This window comes from Physeter macrocephalus, chromosome 11 (genome assembly GCF_002837175.3).
Source record: "Physeter macrocephalus isolate SW-GA chromosome 11, ASM283717v5, whole genome shotgun sequence".
NCBI lineage: Eukaryota > Metazoa > Chordata > Mammalia > Artiodactyla > Physeteridae > Physeter > Physeter macrocephalus.
In genome coordinates this window covers 58,330,479-58,356,033 of record NC_041224.1, presented here as the reverse complement: position 1 = coordinate 58,356,033, position 25,555 = coordinate 58,330,479, and the positions used below count along the sequence as shown (strand labels likewise).

Here is a 25,555-nt window from a genome sequence, read left to right as displayed (position 1 = left end):
CTGGTAAGCATCGTATATTTGCATTTCATATATATTGAGTATTGAATATGAACAGATTTTCAGTATGAGACTGGTAGTTGTTTATAGGGAATTAGTTTCTTTATTTAAAAAGACTGAAAATAGCATTAAAAATTCTCCAGGGCTTCCCTGGTGGTGCAGTGGTTAAGAATCTGCCTGCCAATGCAGGGGACACAGGTTCGAGCCCTGGTTTAGGAAGATCCTACGTGCTGCGGAGCAACTAAGCCCGTGTGCCACAACTACTAAGCCTGCACTCTAGAGCCTGTGAGCCACAACTACTGAGCCCGCAAGCCGCAACTGCTGAAGTCTGTGTGCCTAGAGCCCGTGCTCCACAACAAGAGAAGCCACTGCAACGAGAAGCCCGCGCACCGCAATGAAGAGTAGCCCCGGCTTGCCACAACTAGAGAAAACCCTCGTGCAGCAATGAAGACCTAATGCAGCCTAAAATAAATAAATTAATTAATTAAAAAAAAAATTCTCCAGATACAATTTCCCCATACCTCTCTAACCATTTCTCACTTTTCTCTATCCCATTTCTGCACTATTTTTTTTACTCATCTATTTTTTATTACTTTTCTTGCCATGTCTCTCTGTTCAACTTCTTTCATTTTCTGTTTTACTCTTTTCTCTGATTTTTAGTCATTCATTCTTTTTCTTACCTGCCAATTGCCCCACTCTCTTCAGCCAGTTTAACTTCTCCACTTACCTATTAACTTTTTTTGTCCATCAAAGCCCGCATTCACAAATTAACACACAGGGCTCCCCAAGGACTTACTTTCTTCTCTTTCATTCTTTTTTTTTTTTTTTTTTTTTTTGCGGTACGCGGGCCTCTCATAAATACTAAAAAAAAAGTTAACTCTTATCAACACATTAAAAAAATGTTTATGATAATTCAAAGAGTAGGCAAGAACTTTGCGATGTGGGAGTGGTGTTCATATGGGAGATTAAGTAAAAAAAGAAAAAAAAAGGGCTTCCCTGGTGGCGCAGTGGTTGAGAGTCCGCCTGCCGATGCAGGGGACACGGGTTCGTGCCCCGGTCCGGGAAGATCCCACATGCTGCGGAGCAGCTGGGCCCGTGAGCCACGGCCGCTGAGCCTGCGCGTCCGGAGCCTGTGCTCCACAATGGGAGAGGCCACAACAGTAGGAGGCCCACGTACCGCAAAAAAAAAAGAAAAAAAAAAAAAAAAAAGATGGTGCAAGAGACAAAATTTAAAACCAGACTTCCCTCTCACTCTAGACTGGTAAGCATCGTATATTTGCATTTCATATATATTGAGTATTGAATATGAACAGATTTTCAGTATGAGACTGGTAGTTGTTTATAGGGAATTAGTTTCTTTATTTAAAAAGACTGAAAATAGCATTAAAAATTCTCCAGGGCTTCCCTGGTGGTGCAGTGGTTAAGAATCTGCCTGCCAATGCAGGGGACACAGGTTCGAGCCCTGGTTTAGGAAGATCCTACGTGCTGCGGAGCAACTAAGCCCGTGTGCCACAACTACTAAGCCTCGCAACGGGAGAGGCCACAGCAGAGGGAGGCCCGCATACCACAAAAAAATAAAAAATAAAAAATAAAAATAAATAAATAAATAAATAAAAAGGATTGAAACGAAATCTCCAAGGAGCCTTAGGCCTAGCTCTACAATCCTATGATTCTGTGGTGTCTTAACTTTCACATGTTTTTCCTACTGTGATCTCATTCATTTAATAAATATTTATGCACCTACCATGTATTTATAACTCCTATAATTTATGTGAGGAATCAAAAGAAATAAAAGACAGGGTTCCTGCCTTTGAATTGTTTATAGTCTGTCTGGAGAGACAAGAGGTATCTGCATATTAACCTTCAGTTATTTCCAGTCTGTTCCTGTTTTTCCTACACCAGATCCATATTCTCAAGGGAATACCAGCTATTTTATTTTCGTTATTTTTTAAAACATCAGTTTTACAGGTTTCCCCCCCACCACCACCACCACTCCCCCCCCCCCGCCCCCGCCCCCAGTGGCCACGCCTCACAGCATGTGGGCTCTTAGTTCCCAGGGATCAAGCCTGCTCCCTCTGTATTGGAAGCTCAGAGTCTTAACCACTGGACCACTGGGGAAGTCCCTGCTACCTTAGTTCAACCCTAATTTCTGGGGGAGGGGCAGGTTTACCTCTGAACACAGTAAAAGACTCATTTTTATTTTCTTATACATCTAGGAATCCCCGCTGTAGTTGTGCTGTAGCATTATTTTATGTTGTCCTCTTGATTCCAGTCTGGAATTTATTCATGATAGGAAAATTTATCTCAGAACCAAGGGGATTGATTTTTATTGTGATTTAGTAGATGATCACTCTCTGTCCCTATCTTGCATGCATACGTATGTCTGTGCATTTATGTTTGTATAATCATATTCAAATGTAATGTTCCAGATGGCTGAGTAAATGTGACCAACAAGTCTTTCCACACGTATATGCTTTTTTCTCTGGTTTGTTTCTGTAGCTATGTTGTAAGGGGGTATTGCTTTTAGAGATGTTGTCTTTTCCTTTGATTGGCCCTGTGTGCTCTCTGGTAAAAATGTACCACTCCACAGGGATTAGGGACAGTCGGGGGAGGACAGGAGGGAAGTGGGAGTACTTATAAAAGGTCAACACTGGGACTTCCTGGTGGTCCAGTGGTTAAGACTGCACTCCCAATACAGGGGGCCCCGGTTTGATTCCTGGTCAGGGAACTAGATCCTGCGTGCCACAACTAAAAAAGATCCTGCATGCCGCAATGAAGATCCTGCATGCGGCAACAAAGATCCCGCATGCCACAACTAAGACCCAGCACAGCCAAATAAATAAATATTTTAAATAAATAATTAAATAAAAAATAAAAGGTCAACACTAAGGATCCTTGTGATGGAACTGTTCTGTATCCTGACTTTGGTGATAAGTACATGAAGCGACACGTAATAAAATTGTATAGAACTAAGTACACACACACACACAAACACACATACACAAATGAGTACAAGTAAAATTGGGGAAAACAGAATAAGATAGGGGAATTGTATCAATGTCAATATCCCTACTGTGATTGTACTATAATTTTGCAAGATGTTACAATTGGGAGAAACTGGGTAAAAAGTATGCCAGATCTCTATTATTTTTTCAACTGAATGTGAATCTACAATTATTTCAAAATAAAAAGTTCAATTAAAAATAATAGCAATTTAAAGGGGTCTGTGCTGAAAGATAATTTAACATATATAGCTGCAGGAAGCACATTGACTATCACTTTGAGGAGCATGACTTTCCATTTACATCAAAGGATGCTCTGCTAAATAGATTTTACGCATTTTTTTTTTTTTTTTTTTTTTGCGGTACGCGGGCCTCTCACTGTTGTGGCCTCTCCCGTTGCGGAGCACAGGCTCCGGATGCGCAGGCTCAGCGGCCATGGCTCACGGGCCCAGCCGCTCCGCGGCACGTGGGATCTTCCCTAGCCGCTCCGCGGCATGTGGGATCTTCCCAGACCGGGGCACGAACCCGTGTCCCCTGCATCGGCAGGCGGACTCTCAACCACTGCGCCACCAGGGAAGCCCACTTCTCTTTCATTCTTGAATTGAATTATGGTATAGAAGAACTCCAAATTAAAAGCCATGAGAGTTGAGTCATAAATTGATGTATTTGGTCTTAGGCAAGCTGTTTAATGTTTATGCCTCAATTTCTTCATTTATAAAAAGGATTGGGGGCTTCCCTGGTGGCGCGGTGGTTGCGCGTCCGCCTGCCAATGCAGGGGAACCGGGTTCGCGCCCCCGTCTGGGAGGATCCCACATGCCGCGGAGCGGCTGGGCCCGTGAGCCATGGCCGCTGAGCCTGCGCGTCCGGAGCCTGTGCTCCGCAACGGGAGAGGCCACAGCAGAGGGAGGCCCGCATACCACAAAAAAATAAAAAATAAAAAATAAAAATAAATAAATAAATAAATAAAAAGGATTGAAACGAAATCTCCAAGGAGCCTTAGGCCTAGCTCTACAATCCTATGATTCTGTGGTGTCTTAACTTTCACATGTTTTTCCTACTGTGATCTCATTCATTTAATAAATATTTATGCACCTACCATGTATTTATAACTCCTATAATTTATGTGAGGAATCAAAAGAAATAAAAGACAGGGTTCCTGCCTTTGAATTGTTTATAGTCTGTCTGGAGAGACAAGAGGTATCTGCATATTAACCTTCAGTTATTTCCAGTCTGTTCCTGTTTTTCCTACACCAGATCCATATTCTCAAGGGAATACCAGCTATTTTATTTTCGTTATTTTTTAAAACATCAGTTTTACAGGTTTCCCCCCCACCACCACCACCACTCCCCCCCCCCCGCCCCCGCCCCCAGTGGCCACGCCTCACAGCATGTGGGCTCTTAGTTCCCAGGGATCAAGCCTGCTCCCTCTGTATTGGAAGCTCAGAGTCTTAACCACTGGACCACTGGGGAAGTCCCTGCTACCTTAGTTCAACCCTAATTTCTGGGGGAGGGGCAGGTTTACCTCTGAACACAGTAAAAGACTCATTTTTATTTTCTTATACATCTAGGAATCCCCGCTGTAGTTGTGCTGTAGCATTATTTTATGTTGTCCTCTTGATTCCAGTCTGGAATTTATTCATGATAGGAAAATTTATCTCAGAACCAAGGGGATTGATTTTTATTGTGATTTAGTAGATGATCACTCTCTGTCCCTATCTTGCATGCATACGTATGTCTGTGCATTTATGTTTGTATAATCATATTCAAATGTAATGTTCCAGATGGCTGAGTAAATGTGACCAACAAGTCTTTCCACACGTATATGCTTTTTTCTCTGGTTTGTTTCTGTAGCTATGTTGTAAGGGGGTATTGCTTTTAGAGATGTTGTCTTTTCCTTTGATTGGCCCTGTGTGCTCTCTGGTAAAAATGTACCACTCCACAGGGATTAGGGACAGTCGGGGGAGGACAGGAGGGAAGTGGGAGTACTTATAAAAGGTCAACACTGGGACTTCCTGGTGGTCCAGTGGTTAAGACTGCACTCCCAATACAGGGGGCCCCGGTTTGATTCCTGGTCAGGGAACTAGATCCTGCGTGCCACAACTAAAAAAGATCCTGCATGCCGCAATGAAGATCCTGCATGCGGCAACAAAGATCCCGCATGCCACAACTAAGACCCAGCACAGCCAAATAAATAAATATTTTAAATAAATAATTAAATAAAAAATAAAAGGTCAACACTAAGGATCCTTGTGATGGAACTGTTCTGTATCCTGACTTTGGTGATAAGTACATGAAGCGACACGTAATAAAATTGTATAGAACTAAGTACACACACACACACAAACACACATACACAAATGAGTACAAGTAAAATTGGGGAAAACAGAATAAGATAGGGGAATTGTATCAATGTCAATATCCCTACTGTGATTGTACTATAATTTTGCAAGATGTTACAATTGGGAGAAACTGGGTAAAAAGTATGCCAGATCTCTATTATTTTTTCAACTGAATGTGAATCTACAATTATTTCAAAATAAAAAGTTCAATTAAAAATAATAGCAATTTAAAGGGGTCTGTGCTGAAAGATAATTTAACATATATAGCTGCAGGAAGCACATTGACTATCACTTTGAGGAGCATGACTTTCCATTTACATCAAAGGATGCTCTGCTAAATAGATTTTACGCATTTTTTTTTTTTTTTTTTTTTTGCGGTACGCGGGCCTCTCACTGTTGTGGCCTCTCCCGTTGCGGAGCACAGGCTCCGGATGCGCAGGCTCAGCGGCCATGGCTCACGGGCCCAGCCGCTCCGCGGCATGTGGGATCTTCCCGGACCGGGGCACGAACCTGTGAACCCGTGTCCCCTGCATCGGCAGGCGGACTCTCAACCACTGCGCCACCAGGGAAGCCCTACGCATTTTTTATTGCAAGTTTTCTTATGCATGTATGGAAAATGAAGCAGTAGCTGTGATATGTTGTCTCCATTAACAGAAGAACATTGTAAACACTTAAGTGATGCCAGTTTTATATCAGTCTCATCTTCTGTGTACTGAGAAATCAGTTAATTCTAATAATGGGTCAATTTTTCATACAATTCATGGAATCAAAGTAAAGGTTTTGGAAGTTCATACTGTCAAAGAGGAAACATTTCATATTGTGAATGCTGCTAAGTCTAAAACTTTCAACATTGAACAAAATGCTTTTTTTAAAAAATAAATTTATTTATTTTATTTATTTATTTTTGGCTGCGTTGGGTCTTCGTTGCTGCGCGTGGGCTTTCTCTAGTTGTGGCAAGCAGGAGCTACTCTTTATTGCAGTGCTCGGGCTTCTCATTGCGGTGACTTCTCTTGTTGTGGAGCACGGGCTCTAGGCACGCAGGCTTCAGTATTTGTGGCTCGCGGGGTCAGTAGTTGTGGCTCGCAGGCTCTAGAGTGTAGGCTCAGCAGTTGTGGTGCACGGGCTTAGTTGCTCTGTGGCATGTGGGATCTTCCCGGACCAGGGCTCGAACCTGTGACTCCTGTGTTGGCAGGCAGATTCTTAACCACTGCGCCACCAGGGAAGTCCCATTGCTTTGTTTATTGAGTAACAAACAGATATTAAGTTTAGTGGAGCATAGAGTCATGGTCAAAAACAAAATGTTTGTACTATATTAAGAAACTCAATGTAGCAGAAAATTTATTTGGAATTGGTTATATACTACATTCACAATTCATAATTGCATCAAAACAAGCCTGATATTTTATCAATAAAATAGGAGCTGTAGTTTTCAAAATTTGCAAGTGTTTTTACATACATAGAGTATTTTAGCTAGAACATTTTTGTGATAATCTGATGGTGAATTTTAAAAATGTTTCAGCAGGTCAATATTTACATTGTTTCTTTGCTGCCTGTCAGCAATAAGATTTTAGAAATATTTGAAAAATATATGTACCACTCCATATATACTGACTGAAAATACTCAGTGAATCTGAGGTGGAGTGGTATCCTAGTTTTTAAAACATATATATATATTTTAACCATTTTTAGCAATCTGAAATGTAACAAGATTATACTATGTTACTTCTCATTCATTCTTTTCACCCTCCATTCCATTCTAAGACACTTTAATCAAATCTTGACTCAAATGATTTTGGCCCTTTCCCCACTCCTCTCCTACTTCCCAGACACACACCAAGGACCAACCAAGTTAGGTAAATCTGGTGTCTGCTGTTGTTGCTATTTCCCCGTTATTAGTAGATACTCAGCATTGGATAAAGCTATGGTTTCTTCCTTTTGTGCTCGTGCTTATATTTTTCTTCTAGGAATGAGATACTATACATAATGCCTAAGAAATAGGCATGTTTTTCTTTCTCCTTGTTCCTGTACATATTTAGTCTTTTGTACCCTTATTTTTTTTGTTTTCTCTCTTTGTCCTCCTTATTTGCTTTTTTTTTTTTAAAGTATGTATCTATTCTGGGCTGAAACGTGTTTTCTGGAGGAGCTGGTATATGAAAATTACTTGTTGACACTTTAACCATATGAAAACAATATATGCAACCATTTTGTTTGAAAATTATCATTGTTAACAGGACTTTTAAGTATCCACAGGCATCTTAGGGGGAAATATTTGATTGGAATTAATTTAAGCTTAATTTTTATTCTTTTTAATACAGTATTTCTCAAACTCCAAGGCTTGCAGAATTCACAAATTGAGATCTGGCATCATTTTCAGAGAGAGACTTTCAGTAATGTGTAAGTAGTTTTTTTTTTTTTTTATTTCGATTTGTTTTTATTAGCTGTTTTCTGTACAAATACAGTGAAATGTTAGTTTACCAGATCTCTTAATAAGAATTTGGCATATATTCACCAAGTAATGATTATGAGTAACAAGTGACACAAAATAACTTACTGAAAGGAGATGTTTTAAGTGTGCCCTGGGTCAATATTAACTGAACACCATTTATTAGAAACAGCATCTCCAGATAAAAAGAATACTGTTTTAAGGGACTTGAGTTCTTGCCCAGGGTCTACCACTAACTAGCTGGGTCTCCTTAAGTAAGCCATCTTCTGTGCTTCAGTTTCTTTGGCTATAAAATAAAGGATAAGACTATCACTAATGAAAAGATCTCTTCCCCTTTAAAGGTCTATTATTCCTATCTTAATATTTTTTAATATAAATTGTTAATCTTTCAAAAAGGAACCTTCAAATTACTCAGCTGTGTTTTGATTTTTTTGTTGTTGGCTTTTGCTCGGGAATAGATATTGAGAGGGGAAGTGGTTCCAGAGTAGGCTAGAAGGCAAGTAAGTGCCCACTTGCTTAAGAAATTTGCCCCACATAGTCCATCAATTTGGGTTACTAAAAACTTACTTTTAAAAAGTGATGTTAGGGGATTTCCCTGGTGGTCCAGTGGTAAAGAATCCACCTTCCAACGCAGGGGATGCGGGTTCGATCCCTGGTCAGCGAACTAAGATCCCACATGCTGCGGGGCAACTAAGTCCACGCGCCACAACTACTGAGCTTACGTGCCTGAACTAGAGAGCCCGCATGCCGCAAACTACAGAACCCACACACTCTGGAACCCACGCGCCACAACTGCAGAGCCCCTGCACCCTGGAGTCTGCGTGCCACAACTAGAGAAGAGAAAACCCACACGCCACAACTAGAGAGAAGCCCGCATGCTGCAATGAAGAGCCTGCATGCCACAACGAAAGATCCTGCACGCCTCAGTGAAGATCCCGCTGTTGCAACTGAGACCCGATGCAGCCAAAAAATAAATAAATAATAAATAAATAAACCTTAAAAAAAAACAAAACAGTTCACAATTCAAGTGAAAAAAAGCAAGGAGCATATTGTAGTAGATACAATATGCAAAAAGAAAAAAAAAGTTAAGTTGGCTTGGGTGGGTTAAACCTTTTTTAAAAGAAAGCAAACCTACTGTTAAATATGATATACAAATAAGATTTCTTTCCTTTCAAAATCTCCGTAGAATACTGATGCTGAAGGAGTGCCAATTTTCAAGGAGATGGGGAAAGGAACAACAAAGTAGGAGTCACTTCTATGCATGGGGCTTTCAGGAGAAACTGGTAGAAAAACTTTGGGGGCTTCCCTGGTGTCACAGTGGTTAAGAATCCTCCTGTCAATGCAGGGGACACGGGTTCGAGCCCTGGTCTGGGAAGATCCCACATGCTGCGGAGCAACTAAGTCCATGCGCCGCTAGTGAGCCTGCCCTCTAGAACCCACGAGCCACAACTACTGAGCCCACATGCCACAACTGCTGAAGCCCATGCGCCTAGAGCCCGTGCTCTGCAACAAGAGAAACCATCTCAATAAGAAGCCACACACTGCAACGAAGAGTAGCCCCCCACTCTCTGCAACTAGAGAAAGCCCGCATGCAGCAACGAAGACCCAATGCAGCCAAAAGTAAATAAATAAAATATGAATAAATTTATTTTTTTTAAAAAGAAAAACTTTGCGCAGGGTGAAGGCAGGCAATTGGGATCTGGAAGGGTGGTAGGAGAAAAGATGGCTAGAGGTGGAATAAAGGAATAGAAAGAGATGTGGAAAAATAAAACTAAACAAGAAACTCTTTGAAGGCAGAGGCTAGCTTTCATCAGTATCATCACTGGCTCTTAGAATAGTGTCACATCTTAAAAAGTATTTATGAAAAATTCATTGAATGAATGAATCAATTACCTATTCAGTAAATTTCTAATTTCACCCAAGGCCCTGATGGTTAGTTAGACTCAAATCATCTAGTTTATCTGTATTTACCCTACATTCAAAAACTATAATATTTAAGGTAATTGGGGTTCAGAAAATTGATTCTGAATTATAGAAAAAAGACATTACATTTAGTATAATATACTTGAGGAAGGTTATAAAGTGAACTATTTATTCACTTAAATTTTTTTTAAGCACCTACCTCCCATACTTTGGGTACTAGCTGGGAGAAAAAATGGGGTACTGATTATAGTGTATATTTCTATTTGATGGAATATTATGCAGTCATTTAGTATGATTATGAAGATTATAACAGTTTAGACTAATGCTTTTTAAATAAAATAAAAATATTTATATTCTATATTGTAACTGCATATAGAAGAAGAAGACTAGGAGACTGTTAAATATAAACCAGATTTATTATTGTGAATGGGATTATAGAATTTCTTTTTCTTTCTACTGTTCTGTACGATTCATAAAGTTTAAATGAAAATCCACATACATTTAAATTGTTTTGAAAAATAAGATGAACATATATTGACTAGAAAAAGGTAATAGTGTATCATCAAAGGGAAAGAGCAAAACTGTGTTTGAAGGACAGTAGATAGTAGATAGATTACCTTGGTTGGAAGAAAATATGAGCTAGGTTAGGTTTTTAACTGTGGAATTACATTTTTTTAAAAGAAGAAAGAAAATTTCTTCTAGCTTATTTATTGAAGTGAACTAGAGTGAGGGGGAGTTGAACTGGTCCATTGTGTTATCAACCGTTTTCATGTATAATCTTGAGTTTATGACTATACTAGGCCCTATCTGAAAGACTTTGCTCCTTTTACCATTTCAGTAATAGTATATAATTTTGCAAAATTTATGTTCAGATTCGTTTTTCATATATCCTTAAAATGTTATCCCTGATTTCCACTCTTGCCTTTTCTTGTCCTTAGAGTTAGCCTAGGTAGCAAATGCTTTACTACTTGACCTAATGGAGTAATAGAAGAAATAGAAAAGAATCTGAATTGATTGGGCAGAGATAGAAAGGGAGAAAAACAGGTCAGTCTCCCTTAGTTGCTGAATAGGCTTTCTCGTAATGATTTCTCAATTTCGCTCCCCTGAACCTTTTAGGAATAGAGAGCACATCCTTCTTGTTTTCTAATCTCAAAGAAAATAGATGTAATTTGAAATGAAATACTAGCCAAGTAGGTATCTGAAATTTTAAGAAGATGTCTGTAAACATCTTATGAGCTAACTCCTTAAGTTATCTGTATCATGTTGAACAAAGAGGAATTAAAAAAACAATAACTGATTAATGATGTAGTATTATTACTTGAACTTTAGTAAAGTTGTTTCAGAGTTTCATACTACCGTGATTATTTCGAGAACTGTTGGATCAAATATTTGTTTTGTGTGGCCCCCCCCATTTCCAAAATGAATTTAAGGAAATTTACCTTCTAAAAAAAAGAAAAGAAAAGAAATTTACCTCCTAATTGTTAAGGGTTTTTGCTCTGATGTACTACACTAAAAGTCCAAGTTTTGTACATGACTACGAATGCTTTCCTCAAATGCTCTTTCCAAGTAATTTTTGTTGGCTCTTACCAACATAAGGCATTTTGTCTTAATATATGTTTAGTATTTTCGATGAGGATTGTAAATTTTACACTCCAATGGAAGTCTGTTTGTTTCTTGAAATTGTTAGGAAATACTATTCATTATTTATTTCTGTGCTAAAGATTTTCAGTCTTTTCTCTGCCTTGTAATTTGTAACAATGTCTTCCCCCTAGCTTCTAAACCTCAAACTTACTTTAAAAACAGTTGATTTAAAATAAAAAGTAGAGGTGCATTTTCAGTATTATAGACTCTTTCTGAGAGAATTAAAGAGCATTTAGATCTAGAAGTCACCTGGGATGTTGCCAGCTGTGCTCTTGACATTATATGCTTTGTCACCAGTGAGTGCCTTCAGATATTTTTGCCTACCTTCTTTACCACTCTCCACACCCAAATGAATAAATGGAAAACAACAATAACAACAACAAGGCAAGGGAACTGGAGTAATATATAATTTACTCTTCTGTCAATAAAAGTAAGAATATTTTATCACCACTTTAAAATTGATTGCTCTTATATGTATTGATGAAGAACTTTAACTTGTTCCCTTTTAGTAGTTATTTACTGTATTCAACTGCAAATCAGATCAAATGATAAAAATTTGTAAACCAGGAAGATGTAACCAAAACAATTTTCATACAGTTTTTTTCCCCAAATATCTGCTTATTCATATAATAGCTGTTTATTTCCAATGGCTAAGGTAGTAGCTTTCAAAAGAACCTATTAAACATATATATGTTTTCATCATAGTACTATTTCCATTCTCTTTCCCTTCTTTCTGCATAGCAAGACATAAAACTTTATTGTATGTAATAGTAACTATATGCTTTAGGTTAAATAATACGAAGTTAGAGTCTAGGAAAAAGGAGAATATTTAAATCTCTTCATTATGATGAAAGGAAAGTGCTCTACTAAGGTAATTTTTAAGACTCGTGTCTATCAAGAGCTTATAATTTAAAACTTATGCACACATAAGAGCAAATAAACACTTATAGAAGCTGTAAGTGTATGTTTTGCTTTGACCCAATAATTCTACTTCAGTAAATTTATCCTGAAAAAAATAAGAGTTGTAACCAGAGGTTTATGTTCAGGGTTATTCATCTTAGCATTTAAAAACTATTAGCAAAATAGGTAGGTGTAATAAATGATCAACAATAAGGAAGTAGGTCAATAATGTTATGTCCGTTAAAATACTGTGCAGCCATTAAAGAGTTATTTTCAAACACTATTTAATGAAGAAAATAAGTTAAATACAACAGTGCTTTGTTTTCCTACTTTAAAAAAATGGATAGGTGGTCAGCTGTTTTTTTGTAGAACACCTGTAATAGACCATCAACTGAGAGTGACTATCAGTTTTTAACAGTTTTCCAGGAGAACAGGTTATTACTTTCCTTTACTGTCAGTCTGGGACAGTAAGGGTTTCTGAAAAGTTTAAGCCGTTCGTTTTGTGCAGAAATCTTATGCGTAAGGGAATTGCTACATAGGAGCCATATATACCTAAATAAAACAAGAAGGAACATTCGATCCTTTTTTAGGTGTGTTTTCTAAGCAAAGAGTGAGAATATTTATAGAGTTTATTTAAGCAATGTATACAAATTCCAAAAAATGTGGCATGAATTCTGAAAACTCATGACATTAACCATATAGAAAATTAAATGAATTTTGGGATTATGATGAAAGTGGTGATAATTATATTATAAACAAGTATATTACATAAGAATTTCTTTGCCTCCAGGTATTTTATAGTCTACAAAAGAAGGCTGTTTACTTTAAATAGCATTTTCTAAAGCATGTTCTGAGGGTTTTTTCTAGTTTTTAAGTGGGAAAATAGGGTTTGTTGTTCAAATAGACTGGGGAAATCCTGGATTAAGGGAAGTTAATCAGGTACCTTTATCAAAAGATTTCCAAGGCTTTAATTTTTTATATATATATTATAAATATACAGTACAATATTTGCCCATAAAATCCTTTCTTTGAATTTTTTGGAACTAAGTCTAACATGAGACACATGTTTGGAAATTTCTGTTTTAGGTAAAACTTTTTTTCCTATAATTCTTATATAAGTAATGACAGTACTGTGGCGGGGGCTGGGGGTGAGAATGTCTTCTAGTTCAAGAAACAAATAAGGTTTAAGTGATACTAGACAACTGAAGGAGATTTTGCTATTAAAGTGTTTGCAAATACATGATGAATTCCACTTGGTGTATTTTTTCTTTGTATTTGTTATAAGCATGCATTACCGTTATAATCGCTGCCCTACTTTTACTATTTGAAGTTCTTCTGTTTTTTGTATCTTCTGAAACTCATTCAAGGTGGATTTTTCTTTGTGTGTTTTATAATTTTAGAATAAGAGGTCATCTTCAACAGGGCTTTATCTGTGGAAAATCTGTGTTGAGGGTACCCTCTAGAACTTTTTTGCATTTGCTTCCCCAGGGCTATCACTAGCCTGGGAACACAGTTATCATTAATATCTCAGTTTTGAGCATCCTGGGACCATGCAGATGGCTTAAGATCAAATCTCAGATCCAAGTGTGAGTAGGCCTATTGTTATACATTCTCAGAAGAGACTTCTTACTCCCCCCAAAGTAGGGCTCAGATTGAGGCAAACTTTATTATTTCCCTGTACCAGTGGATGGATTTAAAATCCACTCCTTAACTCCAGATGTAGTTCTTTGAGGCTCTTGGTTTTATACAGATGTCTCAGTTCTAATCCCCTATTTTATGTGGTCCCAAAGCATTGTCTCCTGTCCCTGTAATACCTTTTAAAAAACATACCCCTTGATTACTGAGGAGATCAGCCAAATTCTCCCACCCAGTATGAGCTTATACACTGCATTCTGGCATTTTGGTTTCCTCACTGTTTTGGGGCCCTGGGAATTTCGCCTTACATTTTTACAAGTTAGTCTATGCATTTAAAAGAATGTGTGTTTTTTTGTTGTCTGCTTAGGTAATCTAGGCTTCCATATTGACAAAAATGGAAATTTATGCATTAATTTTATAATCAAAAAATAATGCTAAATATAGTCCTGTTTTTTTTAAAAAGCATACTTTTAACATATGAAAGTGAAATGTGTAATACTAGCATGTTTAATCAGGGAGGTAGTGCACTTTTTTTAGTTTTTTGTTCTTATTTGTACACAAACCACTTATATTTATTTGACTTATTATAGGAGAATATTTATTTGACTTATTACAGGAGAATATTATCTTTTACTTTTCTTTCAGATGTAACCTTCTGTAATGGAAGATGATTGAAGATAAGGGGCCTCGTGTCGCTGACTACTTTGTTGTAGCAGGATTAACTGATGTTTCAAAGCCTCTTGAAGAAGAAATTCACTTCAATGATGCTTGTCATAAAGTAGCTAAACCAAAAGAACCTATCACAGATGTTTCAGTTATTATTAAATCTCTTGGGGAGGAAGTACCATGGGATTACACGTGTATTGATGTTACCCCAACTGGACTGTCAGCTGATCTCAATAATGGAAGTCTTGTGGGGCCGCAGATTTTCCTTTGCTATAGAAGAGGAAGAGACAAGCCTCCACTTACAGATCTGGGGTAAGTAATTTTTAAAAAGAATTACTGTTATTGATCCAAATAATACACCTTATAGATTGTGAAGTTAACTGTTCAATTTGTTTATTATAGTTACATGGCAGCTTTAGAAAAATAGACACGTTTATATCCCGAATCCTGTATTCTCTTCCTGTGTTCCTCATATCTTTTCAGTGTCTCTTCATTCTACAGGTTCTAGCATTTTTGTCTGAGTTTCTTTCTATTAAAGATAGGGGATGGACTTCCCTGGCGGTCCAGTGGTTAAGACTTCGCCTTCTAATGCAGGGGGTGCGGGTTCGATTCCTGGTCAGGGAGCTAAGATCCCACATGCCTCGCAGCCAAAAAACCAAAATATAAAACAGAAGCAATATTGTAACAAATTCAATAAAGACTTTAAAAATAGTCCACATCAAAAAAATCTTAAAAAAAAAAAGATAGGGGAGATAATTTGAAAAACATGTATAGGAAAGTATCAGAAATTAATGTATTATCCTGCTTATAAAATTTTTTATTATTTTTAAAGTATGAGAAAAAGGTGGCTTTTAAGGATCAGTTATAATGATCATTATAGTTGGTGCTTAAGTCTGTATGCATCAAGCAAGGATCTTGGGTAAATTAGTGCCTTATTTAGGATATTGTGTTGAACTTGGGGCTCCCTTTTTATATAATAGCTTTACTGAGTTATAATTCATACCATCCAACTCACCCATTTAAATTGTACAATTCAGTTGTTTTTAGTATATTTATAGAGTTGTGAAACCATCACAACAACAAATTTTATAACATTTTATCATGCCCCCAAAATAAACAATCCTGTATTCATTATAGTTTCGGTCTAATTCTCCCTAACCCCCTCAGCTGTAGACAATCACCAGTCTACTTTCTGTCTCTGTGGATGTGCTTAATTCTGGACATTTTATATCAGTAGAATCATACTGTATATGGTTACCTTGTGGCTGGCTTCTTTCACTTAGCATAATGTTTTCAAAGTTTATCCATGTTGTAGTATGTGTCTGTACTTTATTCCTTTATATGGCTGAATGATACTCCATCTTATGGGTCTACCACAATTTATTTATCCATTCATCAGATGATGGACATGTGAGTTGTTTCTACTTTTTGGCTCTTGTGAGTAATGCTACTGAAAATGTTAATGTACAAGTTTTTGTATAGACATATGTTTTCATTTCTCTTGTATATGTACTTAGGAGTGGAATTGGTGGGTCATATGGTAATTCTGTGTTTAACCTTTTGAGGAACTGCCAGTCTGTCTTCCAAAGTAGCCGTACCACTCTGCATTCCCATCAGCAGTGTATGAAGGTTCCAATTTCTGCCAGTCCTAGCCAACATTTTATATTATCATTTTGATTATAGCTCTCCTAGTGGGTATGAGATGGTATCTAACTGTAGTCTTGATTTGCATTCACCTGATGGCTAATGATGTTGAGCATCTTTTCATGTGCTTATTAGCCATCTATAGATCTTTGGAGAAATGTCTATTCAGACTCCTTTACCCATTTTTAAATTGGGTTGTCTTTTTATTGTTCAGCTTTGGGAGTTCTTTATATATCCTGCTTGTAAGTTCCTTATCATATAAATGGTTTACAAATATTTTTTTCTTATTCTGTGGGTTGTCTTTTCACTTTCTCTATGGTATCCTTTGGAGCTGAAAAGTTTTTATTTTGATGAAATCTGATTTATGTATTTTTTTCTTTTGTTGCTTGTGTTTTGGTGTTGTATCTAAGAAGGCTTTAACTAATCCAGAGTTACGAAGATTTACATTTAAGTTTTTGTCTAAGAGTTTTATAGTTTCAGCCTTTACATTTAGGTCTTTGCTCCATTTTGAGTTAATTTTTGTATATGTTGAGGAAAGAGTCCAACCTTATTCTTTGGCATGTGGATATCCACTTCCAGCACCATCTGTTGATGAGAATATTCTTTCCCCATTTTCAAAAATTGGTGATAAATGTATGGGTTTATTTCCGGACTCTCAATTCTATTCCATTTGTCTGTATGTCTCTCCTATCCAGTACTACACAGTTTTGGTTACTGTGGCTTTGTAGTAAGTTTTTACATTAGGAAGTGTGAGTCTTCCAAGTTTGTTCTTTTTCAAAATTGTTTTGTTTATTCTGGGTCCCTTGAATTTTCCTATGAATTTTAGGATCACCTTGTCAATTTCTGCAACGATTGGGTTTTTTTTAAAAAAAGAGGAATATATATGTAAAAGAGGAATATATAAATGTAAAATATATATATATATGTATTTATTTATGTAGAAGATTCTCCTTGAAAAACTGAAAGAAAAAGGCCAAAGGAAGGCTAGGAGTAGCTCTAATAATGTCTTCACGATAGATGAAGGTTTATAGGGAATGAAGATTAACTTTCTTGTTTCCATGGCTCTGTTGCAAAAGGGGATAGGCTTAACTTAAAATATTCTGGTTAAAAATAAGGAAGATAGCAATGTCCCTACTAACATCAGTAGAAGGGCTATAAAAGTTCCATCTCCCAATATATTAAGTCTGAAAGTGAATAGCCATGTTTACTCATGCCTAAGGGGAGATAGGATGAATTGGAAGAGCTCCTGAACATTCTTCTACTTTTAAAATTCTATTACCTAATGTTTGATAAAAGTTATATTAAACTCAGTCTTTATTGTGTTAATTCATGAATTAATTACAGTAATTTTAAGTGGGTTTCAGAACAGGTATAATATTGCTTCATATGACATTTACATATTTGGGAAATAAGCCAGGTATTAGATCTTATTTTTAAAAGATTATGTTAAGTTGCTCCTATGATCACTGATCACTGTCAGAATTCTAGTTTGCAGATAAAAGGAAGGGAATGTTGCAGATTCTTGTTAGGGTGTTGGAGCTGCCTAAATTAGAGATGAGGAATTTTCCAGGCATAGGAAGGATTCTCCAACAGGAAAGGACTTGAGCTGGAATGAATAAATTAACCACTCTTATGGCTATTCTCATATATTTGTCATTGTGGAAGATATAACATCATTATTGCCTTTAAACTAAACTTATAGTTTAAATAGATAAGAAAAGTTACCCAACAATATAAAAATCAGAAATAGTGATACAAGTAATGTATACAACAGCACAATACCTGATTAAAGAAAATAAGTAGCTTATGTATCAAATGTACTTATATTCCATATCTTTTAAGAATTTGAGGTAGTAAATAGTGGTTTGTTGTTCTGTGTGTCGTATTTTTCTTTTCTTGTTTTCAGTTGAACATCTGTGTGCCAGACATTATTTTGGAGACCCTACTTGTACTCTCATCTAATTCTGCCAAGATCCTATGAGTTAGATTTTTAAATTTTATAGTTGAATAGTATAAGGCTCAGAGAAGTTAAGTAACTGCCTAAGATAATACAGCTGGTACCAGGTGGTAGGAGTTTGAATTCAGATATGTCTAACTTCTCTGCTATAATGTCTTTAAAATTTTTTTTACTTATTTATTTTTTTAAATTGAAGTATAGTTGATTTATAATGTGTTAATTTCTACTTTACAGCAAGGTGATTAGTTATACATATATATACATTTTTTATATTCTTTTCCATTATGGTTTACCTCAATATTGAATATAGTTCCCTGTGCTATACAGTAGGACCTTGTTGTTTATCCATTCTATATTTAATAGTTTGACAGTGCCATTTTTTAGGATTAAGAAAAAACAAGACAGAAAAGCAAGATCAAGAGGAGGAGGAGTAAGCAATTAGGCTAATATTGGGATATACATAGCTGCTATGATTAAGCATCAAATTTCACTCTAAATTTTCAAAATAGTATGTTTAAAGAAGAAAATTTTTTAAGTTTGCTGACAGCTGAGACAAAAGGGAAATTAAAAATTATATTAGAAAGAAATAATTTGACCAATTTTTGGCACTAAATTTTATTTGTATAATGGGATTTTATAAAAGGGAATCCTGATTTATGTTGGGGACATTACCTTCTATAATCATTTGTATAGCAAATGAAGAAACATTTAATATAATAGGGCTTTAATTTTTTTTTTTTTTTTTTTTTTTTGCTAATGCCAAAGACTTAGCATTAAAGTACAAATTAGTGAATTCTGTGAGGGAATAAACTAATATTATTCAAGCATGATGTTTTCTTTGTTTTCCCGAGTACTTTAAGTAATAGTATTTAGAAAACTTAAGGAATGGGTGCCTGGCCTGTACTTTATTAAAAACTTACGATTTTACCATAAAGGAGAAGGGGGAAACTTTCACTTGTACTTTTTTTTTTTTTTTTTTGCGGTACGCGGGCCTCTCACTGCTGTGGCCTCTCCCGTTGCGGAGCACAGGCTCCGGACGCGCAAGCTCAGCGGCCGTGGCTCACGGGCCTAGCTGCTCCGCGGCATGTGGGATCTTCCCGGATGCCGGCCGTGGCTCACGGGCCTAGCTGCTCCGCGGCATATGGGATCTTCCCGGATGCCGGCCGTGGCTCACGGGCCTAGCTGCTCCGCGGCATGTGGGATCTTCCCGGACCGGGGCATGACCCCGTGTCCCCTGCATCGGCAGGCAGACTCTCAACCACTGCGCCACCAGGGAAGCCCTCACTTGTACTTTTGATGAAAGATAGACTTAAGGTCATTTACTCTTTTGAAAGACTTAAAACTGTCTCTTAAAGCTGAAGGAAGTATTGGAGGTAAAAGTGTGCAAGCAAGTACTCTACTGTATGGCAAGGAGCCTTTTGTAAAATTTAAACTTTGGTCAAAATACAAGGTTGCTTTTTCTAAAGATGATGCTTGGTTTTAGAGACATACGTACATACATACACCTATCTGTCCATCTGTCTATCTATCTATCTATTAAATGGAATGCTAAAATAAGTACCTTTGCACAAAATTGCTGTTCTGTGGTTTATGTCAATAAACAGAGGTTAATATGAATTTTCCTTACATTATTAATTTTTGGTGGGGAAAACAGTTACTCTTTAATTTTTAATTTAATTTATTTTTATTTTTCAAAATATTCATTTATTTGGTTGCACTGGGTCTTAGTTGTGGCAGGCAGGCTCCTTAGTTGCAGCACTTGGGCTCCTCAGTTGCAGCTTGAGGCCTCCTTTAGTTGCGGCTCGCTGGCTCTGTAGTTGTGGCATGCATGTGGGATCTAGTTTCCTGACCAGGGATTGAACCCGGGCCCCCTGAATTGGGGGCACGGAGTCTTAACCACTGTGCCACCAGAGAAGTTCCCAGTTATTCTTTAATTTTATATGGGACGGTGCATTCCAACTTGCAGTACAATTGGAATATCTGCTACATTTAAGGATCAGTTTATGATTCCTGACAATATTACCTTTCATATTTGCAGGTGCTTTGTAATTATGTACTAATTTATTTTATTTATTTTTTAGGGTTTTATATGACTGGAAAGAAAGATTGAAACAGGGGTGTGAAGTTATCCAGAGTACTCCTTACGGACGCCCTGCAAATATTAGCGGCAGTACCTCATCACAAAGAATTTATATCACTTACCGAAGAGCCTCTGAAAACATGACTCAGAATACGTTGGCTGTTACAGACATATGTATTATTATACCCAGTAAAGGAGAAAGTCCACCACACACGTTCTGCAAAGTTGACAAGAATCTCAATAACAGTATGGTAAGTGACTCTTTTGCGCTGATAAAATTAGCCACGGATGAAAAGAGCATAATTTAAAATAAATCTTTGGAAAACAGCATAGCACAATTACTGAATTAAAAAATAGATTTTTTAAAGATGTCAGATATTTTATTTTTAGGAAAGTAATTTAGTTGTACTTTCAAAAAGAGCTGTGCAAAAAGCTTTCTTTTTTTTTGTAATTAAATAATTTTTCCCCCTTACTGCAAAAGTGATGCACTCGCCAAGGGTAACCCCTCCACTTGTGCACTAGCTCCTGTATACTCACCTATCTGAGACATGGATTCAGCAATCCTCCCTACTTTTTTTTGAATCATCAGTTTTTCATTCTCTAGTGGGTTATTTCCTCCAGCATGCAAAAGCATGTTACAATACCTCCCATCTTTACAAAGCTTCTTGATCTTTATATCCCACTCCATCTGTTCCCCCATTTGATTGTTCTTTATAATAAAACGTCTCAAGAGTTGACTGTATTCTGTCTCCTTCCTCACTTTGACTCTTTCCAGTTAGGCTTTTGTCTCCATCATTCCACCAAGATTGCACTTGTTGAATCCAGTGATCAACTCTTCATCTTAATTTTTTAGTACATTTAGACATAGATGATCACTTCTCCCTTCCTGAAACAGTGGCAGGAAGAGAAGATGCAGTCTCTATCCTCTGTGCTGTCTGGCTTTTTTCCTCCTACCTCACCAGTTATATTCCCTTTCTGCCTTTGCTAATTTCTTCCCAATTCCCTAACTGCTACACAACAGAGTGCCCCAGGGTTCAGTCCTCACACCATTTATCTTTAAATCTAAACTCACTTCGTTGAAAATCTAATCATTTAAATACATGCTATGTGTGGATGACTTCTAAATTTCTGTGTCCCCCCTGGATCTTTCTAATTCATTATCTCTTCTTGGATATCTTATCAAATAGGTTATCTCAAATTTAACATGTCCAAAACTGAACTCCTAGTGTCCCTCTCCAAATCGACTTATCCCCATAATTTTCCTCCTCTAGTAAAAGGAAATTCCACTCTTCTAGTTACTCAGACTAAAAATCCTTGGAGTAATCCTTAACCTTTATCTTCTACCTCTTATTCAGTTCTTCTGTAAATTCTGTTGACTTTCATTTCAAAACATATTTTGAATTTGAACACTTCTCAGCTTCTCCACGTGCTGCAGCCCTAATCCAAGCCATAATCAATCATCTCTTAACTGGATTATTGCAGTGGTCTCCTAATTCAGGAGTTAGGCAAACTTTTGAATAAAGGGCTAAATGATAAGTTAGCTTTTGCAGGTCATATACAGGCTCTGTCGCAAATTCATCCTTTGCTTTAAAAACCACCTTTTTACCAGTCTTAGCTCAGTTATACAAAAACAGGCCTTGCGTCAAACGCAGGGGTAGTTTGCCAGACCCCTGGTTTAGCTGATCACTGCTTCTACTTCTTCTTCCTACAACCTATTCTTCGCATAGCAGCAAGAGGGATGCTTTTAAAACAAATTAGATCATTATCTCTCTTTGGTTTACAACCCTTAATGGCTTCCCATCTCACTCTTAGTAAAAGCCAGAGTCCTTCCAGTAGCCTTAAGGCCATGCATGATCTGTAATTGTAATTATCTTTTTTTTTAATTGCTGTTTTAAATTTTAAAAAGAAATATGTACTAAAAAAAAAAAATTGAGAGGGGGAGGGGAGCAAATAATAGATCTAGGAAGTAAAGAGTGAAAGTTCTTGTTCCTGCTTCCATCTTTTGTGATCCTTTGCCAGGATTAACAATTAACAATTTGGCTTGTATCCTTCCAGACCCTTTTGTGTGCACATATGTGGAGTATATGTAATATGGATAAATTCATCCTTTATTTTTCAAAAGTTGGAAATTTCAATATATTCTGATATAAGCTTTTTTTTTAACTATCCATCTTTATCAGTTAATATAACTCTCTACTTATTTCTTTCAACGATTGTATAGTATTCCAGAAAATACAAATGAAGAATGATGAATACAAGTTATTTCCAGTTTTTCCCATTACTAATAATGCTGCTTTGATCAATTTTGTGCCTTTTTCTTTGTATATTTATTGGAGTCTTTCTGGAAGAATAAATAATTGTAACTAGAATCGATGGGTATGGTGTACATTTTGAGAAGTGTTGACAGATTGCTCTGAAAAAGTTGTGACAGTTTATACTCCCAGCAACCATACTGTATAAGAATGCCCTTTCCCAGGTCCTGTACCTCACCAACTCTGGTTGTTATCAATCCCTTTTAAATTATTGACTAATAAGAAGAAATCATTCTAATTTTAATTTGCATTTCTTTGATTATTGTGGAGGTTTAACATCTTTTCATATATAACAGCTTTGAATGGCTAAATATTACTACATTAAGTGGATGTGCCACAATTTATTCCATCTTCTATTGTAAGACATTTAGATTCTAAGTTTTTTATATTACAAGCAAAGCTGTTATGACCATAGTTAGACCTACATCCTTCCTAAAATAGTTTACATTTATTGAGCTCTCTTCTTTTAAGCTAGCAAGAAGAGAAATACTGAAGCTTTAGGTAAAGCTACAAGAAAAAGAAATGGAGTGTATTGATATGTGACTGGATACAACACAAATTTTAGGAGTCTGAAAATGTTTTTAACCCCCTCAATAAGATAGTAAAATAGATCTGTATTGTGTAGTGGTTAAGATCAGTATAGCCAAATGGTTCAGAGCACAGACTCTGGAGCCAGAGTGTCTGGATATGAATCCTATCTCTGACACTTGTTGGCTTTGTGACCTTGAGCAAGTAACATAACTTCTCTGTGCCTCAGTTTCACAATTGTAAAATGAGAGTGATAGTAGCATCTACCTTATAAGTTATTGTGATGGTTAAATGAATTTAGAATCATGTTCCAGTACATATAAGAAAACACTATATATGTGTTAGCTTATTATCTATAAATATCTTTCAATTCCAAATTTTCTTTTAGAAAAATCTGCAATTTTAAGGTAGTAGCAGGATTTGTTTAAAATGTTTAAATAGGTAATTCGAAAAATGGATGTTGACGGTATCTCAGTTGTATCCTAAAAGAGCTTTTTGCAGCTATGTGACCCCTACTTGTCAACAGCCATTCATATACAAAATGCCCTATTCTTTCATGCTATCCTTGCATTTTGATTTGATGATTACATGTGACAGTGGAGAGATTATGGTGGAGGAAGAAGACCATGGTAGCAAATAAGTTTTACAGGCCTCATGTGCTACTGATAGTGATGGCAAGAAGGGTTTTTGAACTCTTCCATAATCTGATGTCCAGCTTAACCTTGTTTCAAGATTTGGTTTGGTGTTTTAGCAAGACTGTTCAGGCTCACAGATAATTGCCCTTTTCCCATTGGTGAATTTTCCTTTATTTTGTAGATTTGTTGGTTTTGGATTCAAAGTAAATTGACAATGTCATTAGAACCATTTCTAGGTCTTATTAATGAATCAAAGTGTTCAAGGTAGACTTGTTGCACTGAAACCAAAACCAGACACGAGTTCCTATTTTTCCTTACTCTGAAGTATTGGTCCCAGTGTTGTCAGAGAGCATTAATTCTCTGCTGAAAGAATAAAGAGGCAGTGTAACATAGTGTGAACAGAATGGACTCCAGCTAACCTGCTGGATTTGCATTCCAGATGCATGTCTTGGACAAGTTCTTTGACTCTTTGTGCCTCAGTTTCCTCATGCATGAGACAAGGATAAAGTAGTATTTTATTGCATAGGCTTTTTGTGTAGATTAAATGTTTCATATCTGTAAAGAACTTAGGATAGTGCCTGGTACATAGTAAGTGCTGTGTAAACGTTAGCTGTTATTAATTACTCCTTAGTTAACTCTGCTTATTCAGTCCCTTTTATGTGCATTTAACGATTGAGGATGAGCTTTTCTTTTTTCTTTTTTTTCAGTTTTATTGAGATATAATTGACATACATCAAGGAAGAGTTGTTTTATTTTATTTTTGCCCAGTGTTTAAGCTCCTCTCAGTTCTCTTAAGAAACATTATAGGAATAAAAACCTCTTAAATGTTTATTTTCTTACTCTTTTTTTAAAAATTTTTAAACTTTTTTATTTTTTTATACATCAAGCTCCTATTAGTCGTCAATTTTATACACATCAGTGTATACATGTAAATCCCAATAGCCCAGTTCAGCACACTACCATCCCCACCATCCCCATCCCCCGACGGCTTTCCCCCCTTGGTGTCCATACGTTTGTTCTCTACATCTGTGTCTCAACTTCTGGCCTGCAAACTGGTTCATCTGTACCATTTTTCTAGGTTCCACATACATGCGTTAACATACGATATTTGTTTTTCTCTTTCTGACTTACTTCACTCTGTATGACAGTCTCTAGATCCATCCACGTCTCAACAAATGACCCAATTTCGTTCCTTTTTATGGCTGAGTAATATTCCATTGTAAATATGTACCGCATCTTCTTTATCCATTCGTCTGTTGATGGGCATTTAGGATGCTTCCACGACCTGGCTATTGTAAATAGTGCTGCAGTGAACATTGGTGTCTTTTTGAATTATGGTTTTCTCTGGGTATGTGCCCAGTAGTGGGATTGCTGGACCATATGGTAATTCTATTTTTAGTTTTTTAGGGAACCTCCATACTGTTCTCCACAGTGGCTGTATCAGTTTACATTACCACCAACAGTGCAGGAGGGTTCCCTTTTCTCCACACCCTCTCCAGCATTTGTTGTTGCCATTCTAAGGGTTGTCTTTTCATCTTCTTTTTGGTTTCCTTTGCAGTGCAAAAGCTTTTAAGTTTCATTAGGTCCCATTTGTTTATTTTTGTTTTTATTTCTATTACTCTAGGAGGTGGGCCAAAAAAGATCTTGCTGTGATTTATGTCAAAGAGTGTTCTTCCTATGTTTTCCTCTAAGAGTTTTATAGTGTCCGGTCTTACATTTAGGTCTCTAATCCATTTTGAGTTTATTTTTGTGTATGGTGTTAGGGAGTGTTCTAATTTCATTCTTTTACATGTAGCTGTCCAGTTTTCCCAGCACCACTTATTGAAGAGACTGTCTTTTCTCCATTGTATATC

The 25,555-nt window shown here is 36.8% G+C and overlaps 1 protein-coding gene across 7 annotated transcripts in view; it reads left to right on the top strand.

Moving 5' to 3' along the window:
- Positions 1-25,555, top strand: part of DENND4A (DENN domain containing 4A) — a 146,384-nt gene that overhangs the window by 24,832 nt on the left and 95,997 nt on the right. For 6 of the 7 annotated variants that reach the window (XR_008618573.1, XM_028494973.2, XM_024128848.3 and 3 more), the window contains exons 2-4: positions 7,654-7,732; positions 14,526-14,858; positions 20,229-20,478. Coding sequence is in view for 6 of the 7 variants with exons in the window: in XM_028494973.2 (XP_028350774.1) it covers positions 14,548-14,858; positions 20,229-20,478 (561 nt within the window). In the remaining variant the exon portion in view is untranslated. The remainder of the gene's footprint in view (positions 1-7,653; positions 7,733-14,525; positions 14,859-20,228; positions 20,479-25,555) is intronic. The other variant, XM_024128847.3, reaches the window with a different exon arrangement.